This window comes from Oncorhynchus tshawytscha, linkage group LG04 (assembly GCF_018296145.1).
Source record: "Oncorhynchus tshawytscha isolate Ot180627B linkage group LG04, Otsh_v2.0, whole genome shotgun sequence".
Lineage (NCBI taxonomy): Eukaryota > Metazoa > Chordata > Actinopteri > Salmoniformes > Salmonidae > Oncorhynchus > Oncorhynchus tshawytscha.
The window spans coordinates 3,700,712-3,725,152 of NC_056432.1; the positions used below are offsets into that span (position 1 = coordinate 3,700,712).

Consider the following 24,441-nt stretch of genomic DNA (forward strand, 5'->3'; position numbering starts at 1 on the left):
CCCGACATCTTGATAAACTCAAAAGATATCAACAGAAGTGTCTGAATATCTTATGAGAATTTGACAGTTGGAATGGTTGGTTCTAGAACATTAACTTAATATACTAACTTGCCAGTCACTCCGTATCCGGCCTAGGCTAATCATGCTCTGTACAATTTCATAAAACTATTCATGGAAATTGTTTTTTAAATGCAGTAATAGTAATATTTTTGTCATTTTCATTTTGACTTTTGATCAAATACAACCCACCGACTCTTTTTTTCCCTGCCATATTAACGTTAATGCGCCAATTGAAACTCAACGAGGAAAGAGTTGATCGTTTTATTAACGTTTTATTAAAAAGTATGGATTTCAGCAAACAAAGAAAGGCACGCAGCTAGAGAAAGACAAACACTGCATGGTAAGGGTTTAAGAATGTGTTAAGTCTTGTTTTGAGAGCCCCGACCCTTGTTCTGAACGTTAAAAGATTTGCGGTTTGGTTTTGGAAACATACGGAATGTATATTTAATGTGAGCATTAAATTATTTACGAAAAAAATGAAAAGTTAAATTACTACACACCTATAAAGAGTTAGGATTCCCACATGGCTGTATTTCCATTTTACAGCGCATGTTTACGTAAGACAGAAGAAGGACAGATGAGGAGAGAAGCGGTCCTGTCCTAATTAGCTCTCTGCGTCACCTGTGTGTAAACACAAGACGGATGTCACAGACGTGTTGTCAGTGGAAACATACTGCCGGGTACAACTGTGTTTAAACCTGTTAAAATCGTGCAGTAAGTGTATATTTTGCTACCGTGAAATCATTTTGGTGTGATATGGAAGTAGAGGGTTTTATGTTTCTAGAACCGTACCTGCAATGGAGAATCGGTTCACGTTTAGATGGACTACTTGGTTCTCCTTCCCTCTAACCTCTCCCATCCAGGTGTGGTTAACAATCAGTTAACCAGGTGATGTTCTTCCCTCTAACCTCTCCCATCCAGGTGTGGTTAACAATCAGTTAACCAGGTGATGTTCTTCCCTCTAACATCTCCCAACCAGGTGGGGGTAATGTCAGTAAGTCAGGTGATGTTCTTCCCTCTAACCTCTCCCATCCAGGTGGGGGTAATGTCAATAAGTCAGGTGATGTCCTTCCCTCTCCCATCCAGGTGGGGGTAACAGTCAGTAAGTCAGGTGATGTCCTTCCCTCTCCCATCCAGGTGGGGGTAACAGTCAGTAAGTCAGGTGATGTCCTTCCCTCTACCTCTCCCATCCAGGTGGGGGTAATGTCAGTAAGTCAGGTGATGTCCTTCCCTCTAACCTCTCCCATCCAGGTGGGGGTAATATCAGTAAGTCAGGTGATGTCCTTCCCTCTAACCTCTCCCATCCAGGTGGGGGTAATGTCATTAAGTCAGGTGATGTCCTTCCCTCTCCCATCCAGGTGGGGGTAACAGTCAGTAAGTCAGGTGATGTCCTTCCCTCTACCATCCAGGTGGGGGTAACAGTCCGTGAGTCAGGTGTTGTCCTTCCCTCTAACCTCTCCCATCCAGGTGGGTGAGACAGGAAGTCAGGTGATGTTCTTCCCTCTACCATCCAGGTGGGGGTAACAGTCAGTAAGTCAGGTGATGTCCTTCCCTCCCATCCAGGTGGGGGTAACAGTCAGTAAGTCAGGTGATGTTCTTCCCTCTAACCTCTCCCATCCAGGTGGGGGTAACAGTCAGTAAGTCAGGTGATGTCCTTCCCTCTACCATCCAGGTGGGGTTAACAGTCAGTAAGTCAGGTGTTGTCCTTCCCTCTACCATCCAGGTGGGGGTAACAGTCAGTAAGTCAGGTGATGTCCTTCCCTCTACCATCCAGGTGGGGTTAACAGTCAGTAAGTCAGGTGATGTCCTTCCCTCTCCCATCCAGGTGGGGTTAACAGTCAGTATGTCAAGTGATGTCCTTCCCTCTACCTCTCCCATCCAGGTGGGGTTAACAGTCAGTATGTCAGGTGATGTCCTTCCCTCTACCTCTCCCATCCAGGTGGGGTTAACAGTCAGTAAGTCAGGTGATGTCCTTCCCTCTACCTCTCCCATCCAGGTGGGGTTAACAGTCAGTTAGACAGGTGTGGTCCTTCCCTCTAACCTCTCCCATCCAGGTGGGGGTTATGTCAGTAAGTCAGGTGATGTCCTTCCCTCTAACCTCTCCCTTCCAGGTGGGGGTAATGTCAGTAAGTCAGGTGATGTCCTTCCCTCTCCCATCCAGGTGGGGGTAATGTCAGTAAGTCAGGTGATGTCCTTCCCTCTAACCTCTCCCATCCAGGTGGGGGTAACAGTCAGTAAGTCAGGTGATGTCCTTCCCTCTAACCTCTCCCATCCAGGTGGGGGTAACAGTCAGTAAGTCAGGTGATGTCCTTCCCTCTAACCTCTCCCATCCAGGTGGGGTTAACAGTCAGTAAGTCAGGTGATGTTCTTCCCTCTAACCTCTACCATCCAGGTGGGGTTAACAGTCAGTAAGTCAGGTGATGTCCTTCCCTCTCCCATCCAGGTGGGGTTAACAGTCAGTTAGTCAGGTGTGGTCCTTCCCTCTAACCTCTCCCATCCAGGTGGGGGTAATATCAGTAAGACAGGTGATGTCCTTCCCTCTAACCTCTCCCATCCAGGTGGGGGTAATGTCAGTAAGTCAGGTGATGTCCTTCCCTCTCACATCCAGGTGGGGGTAATATCAGTAAGTCAGGTGATGTCCTTCCCTCTAACCTCTCCCATCCAGGTGGGGTTAACAGTCAGTAAGTCAGGTGATGTTCTTCCCTCTAACCTCTACCATCCAGGTGGGGTTAACAGTCAGTAAGTCAGGTGATGTCCTTCCCTCTCCCATCCAGGTGGGGTTAACAGTCAGTTAGTCAGGTGTGGTCCTTCCCTCTAACCTCTCCCATCCAGGTGGGGGTAATGTCAGTAAGTCAGGTGATGTCCTTCCCTCTCACATCCAGGTGGGGGTAATGTCAGTAAGTCAGGTGATGTCCTTCCCTCTCCCATCCAGGTGGGGGTAATGTCAGTAAGTCAGGTGATGTCCTTCCCTCTCACATCCAGGTGGGGGTAATGTCAGTGTGATCGGAGGTCTGCTCTTACTGGCTCTGTTGGTGGGGCTGCTGTGGAAGGTGAGGATCAGGGCCCGTATTCACAGTCTTGGAGTAGGAGTGCTTATCTAGGATCAGTTTGGCCTTTTAGATCATAATGAATATGACTATATGGACGGGGAGGACCTGATCCTAGATCATAATGAATATGACTATATGGACTGGGAGGACCTGATCCTAGATCATAATGAATATGACTATATGGACGGGGAGGACCTGATCCTAGATCATAATGAATATGACTATATGGACAGGGAGGACCTGATCCTAGATCATAATGAATAAGATGATATGGACAGAGCGGACCTGATCCTAGATCATAATGAATATGACTATATGGACTGGGAGGACCTGATCCTAGATCATAATGAATATGACTATATGGACGGGGAGGACCTGATCTTAGATCATAATGAATATGACTATATGGACAGGGAGGACCTGATCCTAGATCATAATGAATAAGATGATATGGACAGAGCGGACCTGATCCTAGATCATAATGAATATGACTATATGGACGGGCAGGATCTGATCCTAGATCATACTGAATAACATGATATGGACAGAGAGGACCTGATCCTAGATCATAATGACTATGACTATATGGACAGGGAGGACCTGATCCTAGATCATAATGAATAAGATGATATGGACAGAGCGGACCTGATCCTAGATCATAATGAATATGACTATATGGACGGGGAGGACCTGATCCTAGATCATAATGAATATGACTATATGGACAGAGGAGGACCTGATCATAATGAATATGACTATATGGACAGGGAGGACCTGATCATAATGAATATGACTATATGGACAGGGAGGACCTGATCATAATGAATATGACTATATGGTCAGGGAGGACCTGATCCTAGATAAGCTGGTCTACTCTGGTAATGATGTATAGGTGATGTGTATATAATGTCTTTTTCATAGGATGTAATAGAGATATTGATCAAAAGAGGATATCTTAGGACTGAAGATATTGATTACTGTGTTCTGCCACAATCAGAATTTTAAAGAAAGTCTGTGATTTCCTTTTTTAGTTTTTTTTGTGTACTTGAACCTTTTCTAAAGATAAAACATATATATATATATATATATACATACAGTGGGGCAAAAAAGTATTTAGTCAGCCACCAATTGTGCAAGTTCTCCCACTTAAAAAGATGAGAGAGGCCTGTAATTTTCATCATAGGTACACTTCAACTATGACAGACAAAATGAGAAGAAAAAAAATCCAGAAAATCACATTGTAGGATTTTTAATGAATTTATTTGCAAATTATGGTTTTACCAACTTCTGTATTTAATTACCTAACAATTTACATAAAGTTCAAATCAAAATCAAATGTTATTGGTCACATACTCGTGGTTAACAGATGCTATTGTGTATGTAGCGAAATGCTTGTGCTTCTAGTTCTGACAGTGCAGCAATATCTAACAAGTAATATCTAACAATTTCACAACATAATTTCACACAAATGTAAGTAAAGGAATGGAATTAAGAATATATAAATATATGGAAGATCAATGTCAGAGCGGTATAGACTAAGATACAGTAGAAAGTATAGAATACAGTATATAGATATGAGATGAGTAATGCAAGATATGTAAACATTATTAAAGTGACTAGTGACTAGTCATGATTTCATTGGCCTTTCTGTGCTAGTGATGGCTGTTTAACAGTCTGATGGCCTTGAGATAGAAGCTGTTTTTCAGTCTCTCTCGGTTCCTGCTTTGATGCACCTGTACTGACCTCACCTTCTGGATGACAGCGGGGTGAACAGGAAGTGGCTCGGGTGGTTGTTGTTGCTGTGACATCGGCTGCTGTAGGTTACTCTTATACCATAGTAATTGAGTTGATTGTTTTTTCTTATTAAATTATTGATTTCCATATCATCAAAAATGCATCCAAACTTAGGCTAAAAGCATAACTTCTGGAATTACTGATAACTAGGCGGAGACTAACTAAGAACATAGTTGGCCGAGATGTGGTCGTTTTTGACAACCAGGTTTCAACATCATATTAGGGACAATATAGCAAAGCGTGTGCGCTTTTAGATGGCTACCCAAGTAGCGATGGATGGACGCATTTGGGAAAGGTGTGCGTGTGAAAAAAAAAGATCAGTGAACCGAAATAAATGGTTAGAAGTTGTAGGAGTTATGTTGTCAACATCACACTTTAACCCGATTTCCATGATTATAACATCGTTATGTTTCGCTCGCCAATCAAGTAGGCACAACTTAATTGTGTGTTCAGTAGCCTTCTAGGATATCCAGGGAAGTCAATTATCAGCTAAACCTTAATATAATATGTTATGGTATATGGTTAGGCAGGTTAGTTAGAAAATGATTGCTGCTTTTTAAAACTTGTTTTAATATATATTTAATTGGATACCTCAAATTACCCTCAATCCAAATCCTCCGCATGAATGTTAATTTCGATGGGTTAACATCAGTGTCAAGTATTCCAATAATTAAATGTGTGTCGGTGTTTTTCGGGAAAAAAAATACTTAGCGCTAGAACATCGAGTAATTACACATAATATTATTATTATTATTATTATTATTATATTCTAGTATCTTGTAAATGTGAGTACAACTTGAGAGGCCAAATGCCAAATCACAAACTTCCCTCATTGCACTTGTCTTGCCAAGACAGTTGTATCGCCGACGGTCTGCAGAAGAGGTCGCCCGTGGACCTCTGTAAAGACCGTTCTGTGTTCCATTGTGGGGGAGAGTTGACGGTCTAGTCTAGCCTAGAGACTATTTCATTCAATGAAATGTAATACTCTCCTTCACTCTGAATCCTCTTCGGAAACAGGGTTGGTTATATTTATCAGCTTGACCTGACAGAGAAACCCAAACAACTGTCTCCTCTAATATTAGCGTCCCTCCCTGTACACTGCAATCTATTATTGTCATGCGGCACGGAGAGAGGTCATTCATTCCAATAGAGGACTCTTATTAAAAGATTAACACCTCCCATCCGCAGTTGATGGAAAAAATATCAGTTATCACCAAGTCATTTGAAGTCTGGGGAATTGGCGGTCTGCACACTTGATAGACGTGTCTGTTATATGTGAATGAAATATGGATACATATATATTGATATTAGCCTAGCAATACTTTACAATTAGGCTACTGCTGATGTTACTACGATTATAATTACACCTAGTGTTAGTAGAGAAAGTTTTAGTAGGCTATTATAAATAATGTATGGCTGCCTAATGGGCCGATAGTTGTATTTAGTCTATAGCCATAACCGCTCATATAAGGAGCAATATCATTATAATCGCTATGTCACACCTATCAATAAATGAAATTAAATAAAAAAATATCAATGAATTAAATGTAGCCTATTTAAATGATTAAGAGGTCACATTGAAATAAACAGTTAATGTACATTAATAAACATGATAGATTATTTTAAGATTTTGATATTTCGTTTTTTTTAAATGAATTTATTTGCCACCTCAATGTATCCACGTCCAATTGATCCTCTGCTATTCATTTTTCAATTTGTACCACAGCAATTAAGCAAGTGTACTATTAATCTGCTATAAAGTGTACTTTTACCGAACTGCTGTGATCAGAAAAAGTTTAGACTAATCACCTGATTTAGCATTGAAAGACGGTTTACGTGTAATGTAAAAATCCCCCCCCTCCCCTCTCCCTTTCCCCTCACCCCCTCCCCTACGGACCAGAAGACCGCCTACCACAGATAGACGACCCGAGACCCCTTATAGATTTAAAAAGAGACGCTGCATTCTCAGACTGACATTCATTCAGCACTCACTGACACCTTTTAAACAGATTTACTCTGTTCGCTTAGCTGCTAGTGTCAATATCCCGATACCTTGTTCACTTCACTTCGTCTCCAGCACCATGCTCAGGATGCTACAGAAACTCCGTCTCCAGCCAGGGATGAGTCTATTATTGATATGGCTCTGTCATTTCATGGAAGATCAAAAAGTACAAGGTATGTTATTTATTTTCCTGTTTTGTCTGCGTCCTGGTGTAAATTGAAACGTTGGCAGAGTTCAAGACTTTTCAAAGGGACATTTCAACATTCTTTCCATTTGGTTTGAAGTTGCCTACTATTAGACAGAGCGTGTAGAAAACGACTACCAACCAAACAGGTGCCAAAAAGGTTTACAAGTGAAATAATTGTTATAGTTTTGTAACACATACAATCGAGCCACGTGGAATTATTATTTTTTTTGTTTTTTGTTTGTTGATTAATTTCATGACAAAAATGTGTTGGTGTGGAAGGTCTCAATATAATATAATATTCCGTGAAACGAACATTGTAGTCATTTATAAAATACTTTGAAAATGTAACAGTATAACTGAGTGTCATAGCGGTGCGCCTTGTATAATAACATTTACCTCAAACTGAGATCGAGTTGGAGTGCAAGTCAGAGATTTAGTGGTTTGAAATTTGTGACCGCATATTATCGTAACGTATAAGAATGTAATGTATCTAAACATATTGCTAAACGTTTACTTGTCTATCTGCAAGGACAGCATTTACGATATGTTTGCCAAATGGAGATTTATAAAACATTTTTTTTTAGCATTTGTTACATTGATAAGAATCAAATACAGTTGGTGCTGATAACGATACATATAGTTGACCTCATACAACAGAAACGGTCCCTTTTCTGCCATCGACATAAATATCAACAACGTAGCCTGCGATTTAAGTGCATCCTTAAAAAAGAAGTTCTAAATCACGTGTCACCTATTAGTGTCTTTATGTGTATTTTGGCCAAGTCTTGTTATGGTAGCTATTCTTTATAAATACTGATGTGATCGACGTGTATCACGGGTGCTGTGAGACCAGGGATGCTCATAGATATTTGGAACAAAAGTGTATACAACTACCGTTTTCGTAAAGATCATGTTTTTTTTTTTACTGTTCGAGCGTTGATAAATCAAGAATTTCAAGAATACAGTTATGTTCTGGACGAGGCCAAGAGGAAGACATTCGATGACTGTTATAACTTGTGACATTATGTGATAGAACAAAATAGAACAAAATTGTTCAACTGTTTGCTCTGTGAACATGGAGAACTCAACACTATATATAAAAATCAATATAACATTTCAAGTTAACCTTTATTTAACCAGGCAAGTCAGTTAAGAACACATTCTTATTTTCAATGACGGCCTAGGAACAGTGGGTTAACTGCCTGTTCAGGGGCAGAACGACAGATGTGCACCTTTTCAGCTCGGGGGTTTGAACTTGCAACCTTCCGGTTACTAGTCTAACGCTCTAACCACTAGGCTACCAGGCTACCCATCTCAGTTAAAGGTCAGTATTTTCTTCAATGCTGTATCCTACTGGCCAGCTGTCAGTGTTGAACATGTATTGGTGACTGAATAAGAAAGTGTTAAAACTGTTGCATGATATTGGAGGGAAAACAACTGAGAGAGCGAGAGTGTGACTGACGTGTTGCGTCTGGATCAGGTTAGTCAGTAAACCGCATGGGCTTCAGACTTTAAAAAGACTGCGCTAATTTGTGTTTGTTTCCAGCTGGTAACTGCTGGTTACAGCAGGGGAAGAACGGGAGGTGTCAGGTGCTCTACGTACCGGGGATGAGCCGAGAGGAGTGCTGTAGAAGCGGGAGGCTGGGGACGTCATGGACCGAGGAGGACGTACCCAACAACACCTTGTTCCGGTGGATGATCTTTAACGGCGGAGCCCCCAACTGCATACCCTGCAAAGGTACAGGGGTATTTATATGATATGGCTAATAATAATATTTCACATCGTCGTTTTAGAGTGAAAGCATGTCCGATGAAATAATGTTTAACTTCGTTTAAATGTAAGTGAAACTAAATTAGACACATTTTCTCGTTAATAAACCTAATTGCATCTTAGCAATAGCTGTTCTCCATTTATTTAATATAATTGAAGAACATCGACATTTATTCCACTCCAGAAACGTGCGACAACGTGGACTGTGGACCCGGAAAGAGATGCAAGATTAACAGGAGAAGCAAGCCGCGCTGCGTCTGCGCGCCAGACTGCTCCAATGTCACTTGGAAAGGACCTGTCTGCGGATCGGATGGAAAGACATACAAAGACGAGTGCGCGTTGCTCAAGTCCAAATGTAAAGTCCATCTGGACCTGGAAGTGCAGTACCAGGGCAAATGCAAGAGTAAGTAAACCAGCAGTCCGATGCGTAAAACAGAACACACCAGTAATATTCATATAGAACAATCAATTGGATTCATTCTGGTGTTGGATAAAGGGCAAGCAAACACGGCGCATTCCAAAATTGGATCCGCACATAAGTACGTAAAACACGCTCCATTGCTGTGTATGAATAGTGTTTTACCTTTATTTAACTAGGCAGGTCAGTTAAGAACAAATTCTTATTTTCAATGACGGCCTAGGAATATTGAGTTGTTCAGGGGGTGAGTTGTTCTGTCTTGTTCAGGGGGCAGAACGTCAGATTTACACTTTATCAGCTCGGGGTATTGCAACCTTTACGATTTACTAGTCCAACGCTCTAACCACTAGGCTACCCTAGTTGATTCACAGCAGGTGTCTACTAGACATCTGAGTATAGATATGGTTAGTTTCTAACTCTGCAGATATTAAGCATTGCATTCATTTTACAACTTCTTGTTCTGACAGAGACCTGCCGTGACGTTTTATGCCCAGGGAGCTCCACGTGCGTCGTGGACCAGACAAATAACGCATATTGTGTGATGTGTAATCGGATCTGCCCTGAACAGAGGTCACCGGATCAGTTCCTGTGTGGCAATGACGGGATCATCTATGCCAGTGCATGCCATCTGAGGAGGGCGACATGTCTCCTGGGCAGATCCATAGGAGTAGCATATCAGGGGAAATGCATCAGTAAGTATTGTCTCCTAGGAACATCAGTCAGTAATGTCTTCTGAGAACATCAGTCAGTATTGTCTCCTAGGAACATCGGTCAGTATTGTCTCCTTGGAACATCAGTCAGTATTGTCTCCTAGGAACATCGGTCAGTATTGTCTCCTAGGAACATCGGTCAGTATTGTCTCCTTGGAACATCGGTCAGTATTGTCTCCTTGGAATATCGGTCAGTATTGTCTCCTTGGAATATCGGTCAGTATTGTCTCCTTGGAACATCGGTCAGTATTGTCTCCTTGGAACATCAGTCAGTATTGTCTCCTAGGAACATCAGTCAGTATTGTCTCCTAGGAACATCGGTCAGTATTGTCTCCTTGGAACATCGGTCAGTATTGTCTCCTTGGAATATCGGTCAGTATTGTCTCCTTGGAACATCGGTCAGTATTGTCTCCTTGGAACATCAGTCAGTATTGTCTCCTAGGAACATCAGTCAGTATTGTCTCCTAGGAACATCAGTCAGTATTGTCTCCTTGGAATATCAGTCAGTATTGTCTCCTAGGAACATCGGTCAGTATTGTCTCCTAGGAACATCAGTCAGTATTGTCTCCTTGGAAAGACAGTCAGTATTGTCTCCTAGGAACATCAGTCAGTATTGTCTACTGGGAACATCAGTCAGTATTGTCTACTGGGAACATCAGTCAGTATTGTCTACTGGGAACATCAGTCAGTATTGTCTACTGGGAACATCGGTCAGTAGGCCTAAACATCAAATCAAAGTGTATTTGTTGTGTGCGCCGAATACAACAGGTGTAGACCTTACAGTGAAATGCTTACTTACAGGAGACAGCATAGTGGGTCTGTCCAAAAACAACCCCCTAGCCCCTACCCCTAGACACTACCCCCTGGACCAGGGGTGGGCAATTCCAGTCCTCAAGGGTCTGATTGGTGTCACACTTTTGCCCCAGCTAACACATCTGACTCCAATCACCTAATCATGATTTTCAGTTTAGAATGCAATTTGATTAATCAGGTGTGTTTGCTAAGGAGTTTCCCACCCCTGCCCTAGACACTAACCCCTAGACACTAACCCCTGGACACTAACCTATAGACAATTCCCTTTAGACACAATCCCCTAGACTCTGTACCCTAGATTCTACCCCCTAGACACTACCCCGTAGACACTACCCTATAGCCACTGCCCCCTAGACACTTAACCATATGGCTTAAACCTGTCCAAACCTCTAAACACTAACTTTACAGAGGCAGCCCAATCCTGATATTTTACCTAATTATTGGTTGTTCTGATTGCTCTGTGTTTGAAGTGTTTTCCACAGAGATCTAGAGGTAGGGGGTTAGGGGTCTTTCTGTCAAATGTACTTTATACCATGTGTATAATTGGACAAATACAGTGATCTTAAACAATATTGTCTGAATGTAGGCTGTACCTCATAGGCTGCTTCTCTCTACCAACATTCCACTACTTTTTCTGTCCACTCTGCCAACATTGCACTACTTTTTGTGTCCACTCTGTCAACATTCCACTACTTTTGTGTCCACTCTGCCAACATTGCACTACTTTTTGTGTCCACTCTGCCAACATTCCACTACTTTTAGTGTCCACTCTGCCAACATTCCATTACTTCATGTGTCCACTCTGCCAACATTCCACTACTTTTTGTGTCCACTCTGCCAACATTCCACTTCATGTGTCCACCCTGCCAACATTCCACTACTTTTTGTGTCCACTCTGTCAACATTCCACTACTTTTTGTGTCCACTCTGCCAACATTCCAGTACTTTTTGTGTCCACTCTGCCAACATTCCACTACTTTTTGTGTCCACTCTGCCAACATTCCACTACTTTTTGTGTCCACTCTGCCAACATTCCACTACTTTTTGTGTCCACTCTGCCAACATTCCATTACTACATGTGTCCACTCTGCCAACATTCCACTACTTTTAGTGTCCACTCTACCAACATTCCACTACTTTTTGTGTCCACTCTGCCAACATTCCACTACTTTTTGTGTCCACTCTGCCAACATTCCATTACTACGTGTCCACTCTGCCAACATTCCACTACTTTTTGTGTCCACTCTTCCAACATTCCACTGCTTTTTGTGTCCACTCTGCCAACATTCCACTACTTTTTGTGTCCACTCTGCCAACATTCCACAACTTTTTGTGTCCACTCTGCCAACATTCCACTACTTTTTGTGTCCACTCTGCCAACATTCCACTACTTTTTGTGTCGACTCTGCCAACATTCCACTACTTTTTGTGTCCACTCTGCCAACATTCCATTACTACATGTGTCCACTCTAACAACATTCCACTACTTTTAGTGTCCACTCTACCAACATTCCACTACTTTTTCTGTCCACTCTACCAACATTCCACTACTTTTTGTGTCCACTCTTTCAACATTCCAGTACTTTTTGTGTCCACTCTGCCAACATTCCAGTACTTTTTGTGTCCACCCTGCCAACATTGCACTACTTTTTGTGTCCACTCTGCCAACATTCCACTACTTTTTGTGTCCACTCTGCCAACATTGCACTACTTTTTGTGTCCACTCTGCCAACATTCCACTACTTTTTGTGTCCACTCTGCCAACATTCCACTACTTTTTGTGTCCACTCTGCCAACATTCCACTACTTTTTGTGTCCACTCTGCCAACATTCCACTACTTTTTCTGTCCACTCTGCCAACATTCATTCCAGTACTTTTTGTGTCCACTCTGCCAACATTCCAGTACTTTTTGTGTCCACTCTGCCAACATTCCACTACTTTTTGTGTCCACTCTGCCAACATTCCACTACTTTTTGTGTCCACTCTGCCAACATTCCACTACTTTTTGTGTCCACTCTGCCAACATTCCACTACTTTTTGTGTCCACTCTGCCAATATTCCACTACTTTTTGTGTCCATTCTGTCAACATTACACTACTTTTTGTGTCCACTCTGCCAACATTCCACTACTTTTTGTGTCCACTCTGCCAACATTCCACTACTTTTTGTGTCCACTCTGCCAATATTCCACTACTTTTTGTGTCCATTCTGTCAATATTCCACTACTTTTTGTGTCCACTCTGTCAACATTCCAGTACTTTTTGTGTCCACTCTGCCAACATTCCAGTACTTTTGTGTCCACTCTGCCAACATTCCACTACTTTTTGTGTCCACTCTTCCAACATTCCACTACTTTTTGTGTCCACTCTGCCAACATTCCATTACTACATGTGTCCACTCTAACAACATTCCACTACTTTTAGTGTCCACTCTACCAACATTCCACTACTTTTTCTGTCCACTCTACCAACATTCCACTACTTTTTGTGTCCACTCTGCCAACATTCCAGTACTTTTTGTGTCCACCCTGCCAACATTCCACTACTTTTTGTGTCCACTCTGCCAACATTCCACTACTTTTTGTGTCCACTCTGCCAACATTCCAGTACTTTTTCTGTCCACTCTGCCAACATTCCAGTACTTTTTCTGTCCACTCTGCCAACATTCCACTCCTTTTTGTGTCCACTCTGCCAACATTCCACTAGTTTTTGTGTCCACTCTGCCAACATTCCACAACTGTTTGTGTCCACTCTGCCAACATTCCACTACTTTTTTGTGTCCACTCTGTCAACATTCCACTACTTTTTGTGTCCACTCTGCCAACATTCCACTACTTTTTGTGTCCACTCTGCCAAAATTCCACTACTTTTGTGTCCACTCTGCCAACATTCCACTACTTTTTGTGTCCACTCTTCCAACATTCCACTACTTTTTGTGTCCACTCTGCCAACATTCCATTACTACATGTGTCCACTCTGCCAACATTCCACTACTTTTAGTGTCCACTCTACCAACATTCCACTACTTTTTCTGTCCACTCTACCAACATTCCACTACTTTTTGTGTCCACTCTTTCAACATTCCACTACTTTTTGTGTCCACTCTGCCAACATTCCAGTACTTTTTGTGTCCACCCTGCCAACATTCCACTACTTTTAGTGTCCACTCTACCAACATTCCACTACTTTTTCTGTCCACTCTACCAACATTCCACTACTTTTTGTGTCCACTCTGCCAACATACCAGTACTTTTTGTGTCCACTCTGCCAACATTCCACTACTTTTTGTGTCCACTCTGCCAACATTCCACAACTTTTCGTGTCCACTCTGCCAACATTCCACTTCTTTTTCTGTCCACTCTGCCAACATTCCAGTACTTTTCGTGTCCACTCTGCCAACATTCCACTACTTTTTGTGTCCACTCTCCCAACATTCCACTACTTTTTGTGTCCACTGCCAACATTCCAGTACTTTTTGTGTCCACTCTGCCAACATTCCACTACTTTTTGTGTCCACTCTGCCAACATTCATTCCAGTACTTTTTGTGTCCACTCTGCCAACATTCCACTACTTTTTGTGTCCACTCTGCCAACATTCCACTACTTTTTGTGTCCACTCTGCCAACATTCCACTACTTTTTGTGTCCACTCTGCCAACATTCCACTACTTTTTGTGTCCACTCTGCCAACATTCCACTACTTTTTGTGTCCACTCTGCCAATATTCCACTACTTTTTGTGTCCATTCTGTCAACATTCCACTACTTTTTGTGTCCACTCTGCCAACATTCCACTACTTTTTGTGTCCACTCTGCCAACATTCCACTACTTTTTGTGTCCACTCTGCCAATATTCCACTACTTTTTGTGTCCATTCTGTCAACATTCCACTACTTTTTGTGTCCACTCTGTCAACATTCCAGTACTTTTTGTGTCCACTCTGCCAACATTCCAGTACTTTTTGTGTCCACTCTGCCAACATTCCACTACTTTTTGTGTCCACTCTTCCAACATTCCACTACTTTTTGTGTCCACTCTGCCAACATTCCATTACTACATGTGTCCACTCTAACAACATTCCACTACTTTTAGTGTCCACTCTACCAACATTCCACTACTTTTTCTGTCCACTCTGCCAACATTCCAGTACTTTTTGTGTCCACCCTGCCAACATTCCACTACTTTTTGTGTCCACTCTGCCAACATTCCACTACTTTTTGTGTCCACTCTGCCAACATTTCACTACTTTTTGTGTCCACTCTGCCAACATACCAGTACTTTTTGTGTCCACTCTGCCAACATTCCACTACTTTTTTGTGTCCACTCTGCCAACATTCCACAACTTTTCGTGTCCACTCTGCCAACATTCCACTTCTTTTTCTGTCCACTCTGCCAACATTCCACTACTTTTTGTGTCCACTCTGCCAACATTCCACTACTTTTTGTGTCCACTCTGCCAACATTCCACTACTTTTTATGTCCACTCTGCCAACATTCCACTACTTTTTCTGTCCACTCTGTCAACATTCCACTACTTTTTGTGTCCACTCTGCCAACATTCATTCCACTACTTTTTTTGTCCACTCTGCCAACATTCCAGTACTTTTTGTGTCCACTCTGCCAACATTCCACTACTTTTTGTGTCCACTCTGCCAACATTCCACTACTTTTTTGGTGTCCACTCTACCAACATTCCACTACTTTTTGTGTCCACTATGCCAACATTCCACTACTTTTTGTGTCCACTCTGCCAACATTCCACTACTTTTTGTGTCCATTCTGTCAACATTCCACTACTTTTTGTGTCCACTCTGCCAACATTCCACTACTTTTTGTGTCCACTCTGCCAACATTCCACTACTTTTTGTGTCCACTCTGCCAATATTCCACTACTTTTTGTGTCCATTCTGTCAACATTACACTACTTTTTGTGTCCATTCTGTCAATATTCCACTACTTTTTGTGTCCACTCTGTCAACATTCCAGTACTTTTTGTGTCCACTCTGCCAACATTCCACTACTTTTTGTGTCCACTCTTCCAACATTCCACTACTTTTTGTGTCCACTCTGCCAACATTCCATTACTACATGTGTCCACTCTAACAACATTCCACTACTTTTTGTGTCCACTCTGCCAACATTCCACTACTTTTTCTGTCCACTCTACCAACATTCCACTACTTTTTGTGTCCACTCTTTCAACATTCCAGTACTTTTTGTGTCCACTCTGCCAACATTCCAGTACTTTTTGTGTCCACTCTGCCAACATTCCAGTACTTTTTGTGTCCACCCTGCCAACATTGCACTACTTTTTGTGTCCACTCTGCCAACATTCCACTACTTTTTGTGTCCACTCTGCCAACATTTCACTACTTTTTGTGTCCACTCTGCCAACATACCACTACTTTTTGTGTCCACTCTGCCAACATTCCACTACTTTTTGTGTCCACTCTGCCAACATTCCACTACTTTTTGTGTCCACTCTGCCAACATTCCAGTACTTTTTGTGTCCACTCTGCCAACATTCCACTACTTTTTGTGTCCACTCTGCCAACATTCCACTACTTTTTGTGTGTCCACTGCCAACATTCCACTACTTTTTGTGTCCACTCTGCCAACATTCCACTACTTTTTGTGTCCACTCTGCCAACATTCCATTCCACTACTTTTTGTGTCCACTCTGCCAACATTCCACTACTTTTTGTGTCCACTCTGCCAACATTCCACTACTTTTTGTGTCCACTCTGCCAACATTCCACTACTTTTTGTGTCCACTCTGCCAACATTCCACTACTTTTTGTGTCCACTCTGTCAACATTCCACTACTTTTTGTGTGCCAACATTCCACTACTTTTTGTGTCCACTCTGCCAACATTCCACTACTTTTTGTGTCCACTCTGCCAACATTCCACTACTTTTTGTGTCCACTCTGCCAACATTCCACTACTTTTTGTGTCCACTCTGCCAACATTCCACTACTTTTTGTGTCCACTCTGCCAACATTCCACTACTTTTTGTGTCCACTCTGCCAACATTCCACTACTTTTTGTGTCCACTCTGTCAACATTCCACTACTTTTTGTGTCCACTCTGCCAACATTCCACTACTTTTTGTGTCCACTCTGCCAACATTCCACTACTTTTTGTGTCCACTCTGCCAACATTCCACTACTTTTTGTGTCCACTCTGCCAACATTCCACTACTTTTTGTGTCCACTCTGCCAACATTCCACTACTTTTTGTGTCCACTCTGCCAACATTCCACTACTTTTGTGTCCACTCTGCCAACATTCCACTACTTTTTGTGTCCACTCTGCCAACATTCCACTACTTTTTGTGTCCACTCTGCCAACATTCCACTACTTTTTGTGTCCACTCTGCCAACATTCCACTACTTTTTGTGTCCACTCTGCCAACATTCCACTACTTTTTGTGTCCACTCTGCCAACATTCCACTACTTTTTGTGTCCACTCTGCCAACATTCCACTACTTTTTGTGTCCACTCTGCCAACATTCCACTACTTTTTGTGTCCACTCTGCCAACATTCCACTACTTTTTGTGTCCACTCTGCCAACATTCCACTACTTTTTGTGTCCACTCTGCCAACATTCCACTACTTTTTGTGTCCACTCTGCCAACATTCCACTACTTTTTGTGTCCACTCTGCCAACATTCCACTACTTTTTGTGTCCACTCTGCCAACATTCCACTACTTTTTGTGTCCACTCTGCCAACATTCCACTACTTTTTGTGTCCACTCTGCCAACATTCCACTACTTTTTGTGTCCACTGTCCACTCTGCCAACATTCCACTACTTTTTGTGTCCACTCTGTCAACATTCCACTACTTTTTGTGTCCACTCTGCCAACATTCCACTACTTTTGTGTCCACTCTGCCAACATTCCACTACTTTTTGTGTCCACTCTGCCAACATTCCACTACTTTTTGTGTCCACTCTGCCAACATTCCACTACTTTTTGTGTCCACTCTGCCAACATTCCACTACTTTTTGTGTCCACTCTGCCAACATTCCACTACTTTTTGTCCACTTTGCCAACATTCCAGTACTTTTTGTGTCCACTCTGCCATCATTCCACTACTTTTTGTGTCCACTCTGCCAACATTCCACTACTTTTTCTGTCCACTCTGCAAACATTCCACTACTTTTTTGGTGTCCACTCTGCCAACATTCCACTACTTTTTGTGTCCACTCTGTCAACATTCCACTACTTTTTGTGTCCACTCTGCCAACATTCCACTACTTTTCGTGTCCACTCTGCCAACATTCCACTACTTTTTGTGTCCACTCTGCCAACATTCCACTACTTTTTGTGTCCACTCTGCCAACATTCCACTACTTTTTGTGTCCACTCTGCCAACATTCCACTACTTTTTTGTGTCCACTCTGCCAACATTCCACTACTTTTTCTGTCCACTCTGCCAACATTCCACTACTTTTTGTGTCCACTCTGCCAACATTCCACTACTTTTTGTGTCCACTCTGCCAACATTCCACTACTTTTTGTCCACTCTGTCCACTTCCACTGCCAACATTCCACTACTTTTTGTGTCCACTCTGCCAACATTCCACTACTTTTTGTGTCCACTCTGCCAACATTCCACTACTTTTTGTGTCCACTCTGCCAACATTCCACTACTTTTTGTGTCCACTCTGCCAACATTCCACTACTTTTTGTGTCCACTCTGCCAACATTCCACTATTCCACTCTGCCAACATTCCACTACTTTTTGTGTCCACTCTGCCAACATTCCACTACTTTTTGTGTCCACTCTGCCAACATTCCACTACTTTTTGTGTCCACTCTGCCAACATTCCACTACTTTTTGTGTCCACTCTGCCAACATTCCACTACTTTTTGTGTCCACTCTGCCAACATTCCACTACTTTTTGTGTCCACTCTGCCAACATTCCACTACTTTTTGTGTCCACTCTGCCAACATTCCACTACTTTTTGTGTCCACTCTGCCAACATTCCACTACTTTTTGTGTCCACTCTGCCAACATTCCACTACTTTTTGTGTCCACTCTGCCAACATTCCACTACTTTTTGTGTCCACTCTGCCAACATTCCACTACTTTTTGTGTCCACTCTGCCAACATTCCACTACTTTTTGTGTCCACTCTGCCAACATTCCACTACTTTTTGTGTCCACTCTGCCAACATTCCACTACTTTTTGTGTCCACTCTGCCAACATTCCACTACTTTTTGTGTCCACTCTGCCAACATTCCACTACTTTTTGTGTCCACTCTGCCAACATTCCACTACTTTTTGTGTCCACTCTGCCAACATTCCACTACTTTTTGTGTCCACTCTGCCAACATTCCACTACTTTTTGTGTCCACTCTGCCAACATTCCACTACTTTTTGTGTCCACTCTGCCAACATTCCACTACTTTTTGTGTCCACTCTGCCAACATTCCACTACTTTTTGTGTCCACTCTGCCAACATTCCACTACTTTTTCTGTCCACTCTGCCAACATTCCACTTCCACTTTTTGTGTCCACTCTGCCAACATTCCACTACTTTTTGTGTCCACTCTGTTCCACTACTTTTTGTGTCCACTCTGCCAACATTCCACTACTTTTTGTGTCCACTCTGCCAACATTCCACTACTTTTTGTGTCCACTCTGCCAACATTCCACTACTTTTTGTGTCCACTCTGCCAACATTCCACTACTTTTTGTCCACTCTGCCAACATTCCACTACTTTTTTGTGTCCACTCTGCCAACATTCCACTACTTTTTGTCCACTCTGCCAACATTCCACTACTTTTTGTGTCCACTCTGCCAACATTCCACTACTTTTTGTGTCCACTCTGCCAACATTCCACTACTTTTTGTGTCCACTCTGCCAACATTCCACTACTTTTTGTGTCCACTTCTGCCAACATTCCACTACTTTTTGTGTCCACTCTGCCAACATTCCACTACTTTTTGTGTCCACTCTGCCAACATTCCACTACTTTTTGTGTCCACTCTGCCAACATTCCACTACTTTTTGTGTCCACTCTGCCAACATTCCACTACTTTTTGTGTCCACTCTGCCAACATTCCACTACTTTTTGTGTCCACTCTGCCAACATTCCACTACTTTTTGTGTCCACTCTGCCAACATTCCACTACTTTTTGTGTCCACTCTGCCAACATTCCACTACTTTTTGTGTCCACTCTGCCAACATTCCACTACTTTTTGTGTCCACTCTGCCAACATTCCACTACTTTTTGTGTCCACTCTGCCAACATTCCACTACTTTTTGTGTCCACTCTGCCAACATTCCACTACTTTTTGTGTCCACTCTGCCAACATTCCACTACTTTTTGTGTCCACTCTGCCAACATTCCACTACTTTTTGTGTCCACTGCCAACATTCCACTACTTTTTTGTGTCCACTCTGCCAACATTCCACTACTTTTTGTGTCCACTCTGCCAACATTCCACTACTTTTTGTGTCCACTCTGCCAACATTCCACTACTTTTTGTGTCCACTCTGCCAACATTCCACTACTTTTTGTGTCCACTCTGCCAACATTCCACTACTTTTTGTGTCCACTCTGTCAACATTCCACTACTTTTTGTTTGCACTCAGCCAACATTCCACTACTTTTTGTGTCCACTCTGCCAACATTCCACTACTTTTTCTGTCCACTCTGCCAACATTCCACTACTTTGTGTCCACTTTGCCAACATTCCAGTACTTTTTGTGTCCACTCTGTCAACATTCCACTACTTTTTGTGTCCACTCTGCCAACATTCCACTACTTTTTGTGTCCACTCTGCCAACATTCCACTACTTTTTTTGTCCACTCTGCCAACATTCCACTACTTTTTGTGTCCACTCTGCCAACATTCCACTACTTTTTTTGTCCACTCTGTCAACATTCCACTACTTTTTGTGTCCACTCTGCCAACATTCCACTACTTTTTGTGTCCACTCTGGCAACATTCCACTACTTTTTGTGTCCACTCTGCCAACATTCCACTACTTTTTGTGTCCACTCTGCCAACATTCCACTACTTTTTGTGTCCACTCTGCCAACATTCCACTACTTTTTGTGTCCACTCTGCCAACATTCCACTACTTTTTGTGTCCACTCTGCCAACATTCCACTACTTTTTGTGTCCACTCTGCCAACATTCCACTACTTTTTCTGTCCACTTGTCAACATTCCACTACTTTTTGTGTCCACTCTGCCAACATTCCACTACTTTTTGTGTCCACTCTGCCAACATTCCACTACTTTTTGTGTCCACTCTGCCAACATTCCACTACTTTTTGTGTCCACTCTGCCAACATTCCACTACTTTTTGTGTCCACTCTGCCAACATTCCACTACTTTTTGTGTCCACTCTGCCAACATTCCACTACTTTTGTGTCCACTCTGCCAACATTCCACTACTTTTTGTGTCCACTCTGCCAACATTCCACTACTTTTTGTGTCCACTCTGCCAACATTCCACTACTTTTTGTGTCCACTCTGCCAACATTCCACTACTTTTTGTGTCCACTGCCAACATTCCACTACTTTTTGTGTCCACTCTGCCAACATTCCACTACTTTTTCTGTCCACTCTGTCAACATTCCACTACTTTTGTGTCCACTCTGCCAACATTCCACTACTTTTTGTGTCCACTCTGCCAACATTCCACTACTTTTTGTGTCCACTCTGCCAACATTCCACTACTTTTGTGTCCACTCTGCCAACATTCCACTACTTTTTGTGTCCACTCTGCCAACATTCCACTACTAATTTGTGTCCACTCTGCCAACATTCCACTACTTTTTCTGTCCACTCTGCCAACATTCCACTACTTTATGTGTCCACTTTGCCAACATTCCAGTACTTTTTGTGTCCACTCTGTCAACATTCCACTACTTTTTGTGTCCACTCTGCCAACATTCCACTACTTTTTGTGTCCACTCTGCCAACATTCCACTACTTTTTGTGTCCACTCTGCCAACATTCCACTACTTTTTGTGTCCACTCTGCCAACATTCCACTACTTTTTGTGTCCACTCTGCCAACATTCCACTACTTTTTGTGTCCACTCTGCCAACATTCCACTACTTTTTGTGTCCACTCTGCCAACATTCCACTACTTTTTGTGTGTCCACTCTGCCAACATTCCACTACTTTTGTGTCCACTCTGCCAACATTCCACTACTTTTGTCCACTCTGCCAACATTCCACTACTTTTCCACTGTCCACTCTGCCAACATTCCACTACTTTTTGTGTCCACTCTGCCAACATTCCACTACTTTTTTTGTGTCCACTCTGCCAACATTCCACTACTTTTCCTGTCCACTCTGCAACATTCCACTACTTTATGTGTCCACTCTGCAACATTCCACTACTTTATGTGTCCACTTTGCCAACATTCCACTACTTTTTGTGTCCACTCTGCCAACATTCCACTACTTTTTGTGTCCACTCTGCCAACATTCCACTACTTTTTGTGTCCACTCTGCCAACATTCCACTACTTTTTGTGTCCACTCTGCCAACATTCCACTACTTTTTGTGTCCACTGCCAACATTCCACTACTTTTTTGTGTCCACTCTGCCAACATTCCACTACTTTTTCTGTCCACTCTGTCAACATTCCACTACTTTTTGTGTCCACTCTGCCAACATTCCACTACTTTTTGTGTCCACTCTGCCAACATTCCACTACTTTTTGTGTCCACTCTGCCAACATTCCACTACTTTTTGTGTGCACTCTGCCAACATTCCACTACTTTTCGTGTCCACTGCCAACATTCCACTACTTTTTGTGTCCACTCTGCCAACATTCCACTACTTTTTGTGTCCACTCTGCCAACATTCCACTACTTTTTGTGTCCACTCTGCCAACATTCCACTACTTTTTGTGTCCACTCTGCCAACATTCCACTACTTTTTGTGTCCACTCTGCCAACATTCCACTACTTTTTGTGTCCACTCTGCCAACATTCCACTACTTTTCGTGTCCACTCTGCCAACATTCCACTACTTTTTCTGTCCACTCTGCCAACATTCCACTACTTTTTCTGTCCACTCTGCCAACATTCCACTACTTTTTGTGTCCACTGCCAACATTCCACTACTTTTTTGTGTCCACTCTGCCAACATTCCAGTACTTTTTCTGTCCACTCTGTCAACATTCCACTACTTTTTGTGTCCACTCTGCCAACATTCCACTACTTTTTGTGTCCACTCTGCCAACATTCCACTACTTTTTGTGTCCACTCTGCCAACATTCCACTACTTTTTGTGTCCACTCTGCCAACATTCCACTACTTTTTGTGTCCACTCTGCCAACATTCCACTACTTTTTGTGTCCACTCTGCCAACATTCCACTACTTTTTGTGTCCACTCTGCCAACATTCCACTACTTTTTGTGTCCACTCTGCCAACATTCCACTACTTTTTGTGTCCACTCTGCCAACATTCCACTACTTTTTCCACTGCCAACATTCCACTACTTTTTTGTGTCCACTCTGCCAACATTCCACTACTTTTTGTGTCCACTCTGTCAACATTCCACTACTTTTGTGTCCACTCTGCCAACATTCCACTACTATTTGTGTCCACTCTGCCAACATTCCACTACTTTTTCTGTCCACTCTGCCAACATTCCACTACTTTTTCTGTCCACTCTGCCAACATTCCACTACTTTTCCTGTCCACTCTGCAACATTCCACTACTTTATGTGTCCACTCTGCAACATTCCACTACTTTTCCTGTCCACTCTGCAACATTCCACTACTTTTTGTGTCCACTCTGCCAACATTCCACTACTTTTCGTGTCCACTCTGCCAACATTCCACTACTTTTTCTGTCCACTCTGCCAACATTCCACTACTTTTTCTGTCCACTCTGCCAACATTCCACTACTTTTTGTGTCCACTGCCAACATTCCACTACTTTTTTGTGTCCACTCTGCCAACATTCCACTACTTTTTGTGTCCACTCTGCCAACATTCCACTACTTTTTGTGTCCACTCTGCCAACATTCCACTACTTTTTTGTGTCCACTCTGCCAACATTCCACTACTTTTTGTGTCCACTCTGCCAACATTCCACTACTTTTTGTGTCCACTCTGCCAACATTCCACTACTTTTTGTGTCCACTCTGCCAACATTCCACTACTTTTTGTGTCCACTGCCAACATTCCACTACTTTTTTGTGTTCACTCTGCCAACATTCAACTACTTTTTGTGTCCACTCTGCCAACATTCCACAATTTTTGTGTCCACTCTGCCAACATTCCACTACTTTTTGTGTCCACTCTGTCAACATTGCACTACTTTTTGTGTCCACTCTGCCAACATTCCACTACTTTTCATGTCCACTCTGCCAACATTCCACTACTTTTTCTGTCCACTCTGCCAACATTCCACTACTTTTTGTGTCCACTCTGTCAACATTCCACTACTTTTTGTGTCCACTCTGCCAACATTCCACTACTTTTTGTGTCCACTCTGCCAACATTCCACTACTTTTTGTGTCCACTCTGCCAACATTCCACTACTTTTTGTGTCCACTCTGCCAACATTCCACTACTTTTTGTGTCCACTCTGCCAACATTCCACTACTTTATGTGTCCACTTTGCCAACATTCCACT

General features: G+C 42.6%; 1 protein-coding gene across 2 annotated transcripts in view; it reads left to right on the top strand.

Annotated features, from left to right (window-relative positions):
• The first annotated feature begins 6,866 nt into the window (after positions 1-6,866).
• LOC112241921 (follistatin-A) overlaps positions 6,867-24,441 on the top strand; it is a 47,438-nt gene continuing 29,863 nt past the window's right edge. For both annotated transcript variants that reach the window (XM_042320231.1, XM_042320232.1), the window contains exons 1-4: positions 6,867-7,079; positions 8,640-8,831; positions 9,049-9,267; positions 9,750-9,974. In XM_042320231.1, coding sequence (XP_042176165.1) covers positions 6,986-7,079; positions 8,640-8,831; positions 9,049-9,267; positions 9,750-9,974 — 730 coding nt within the window. In that variant the 5' untranslated portion in view covers positions 6,867-6,985. The remainder of the gene's footprint in view (positions 7,080-8,639; positions 8,832-9,048; positions 9,268-9,749; positions 9,975-24,441) is intronic.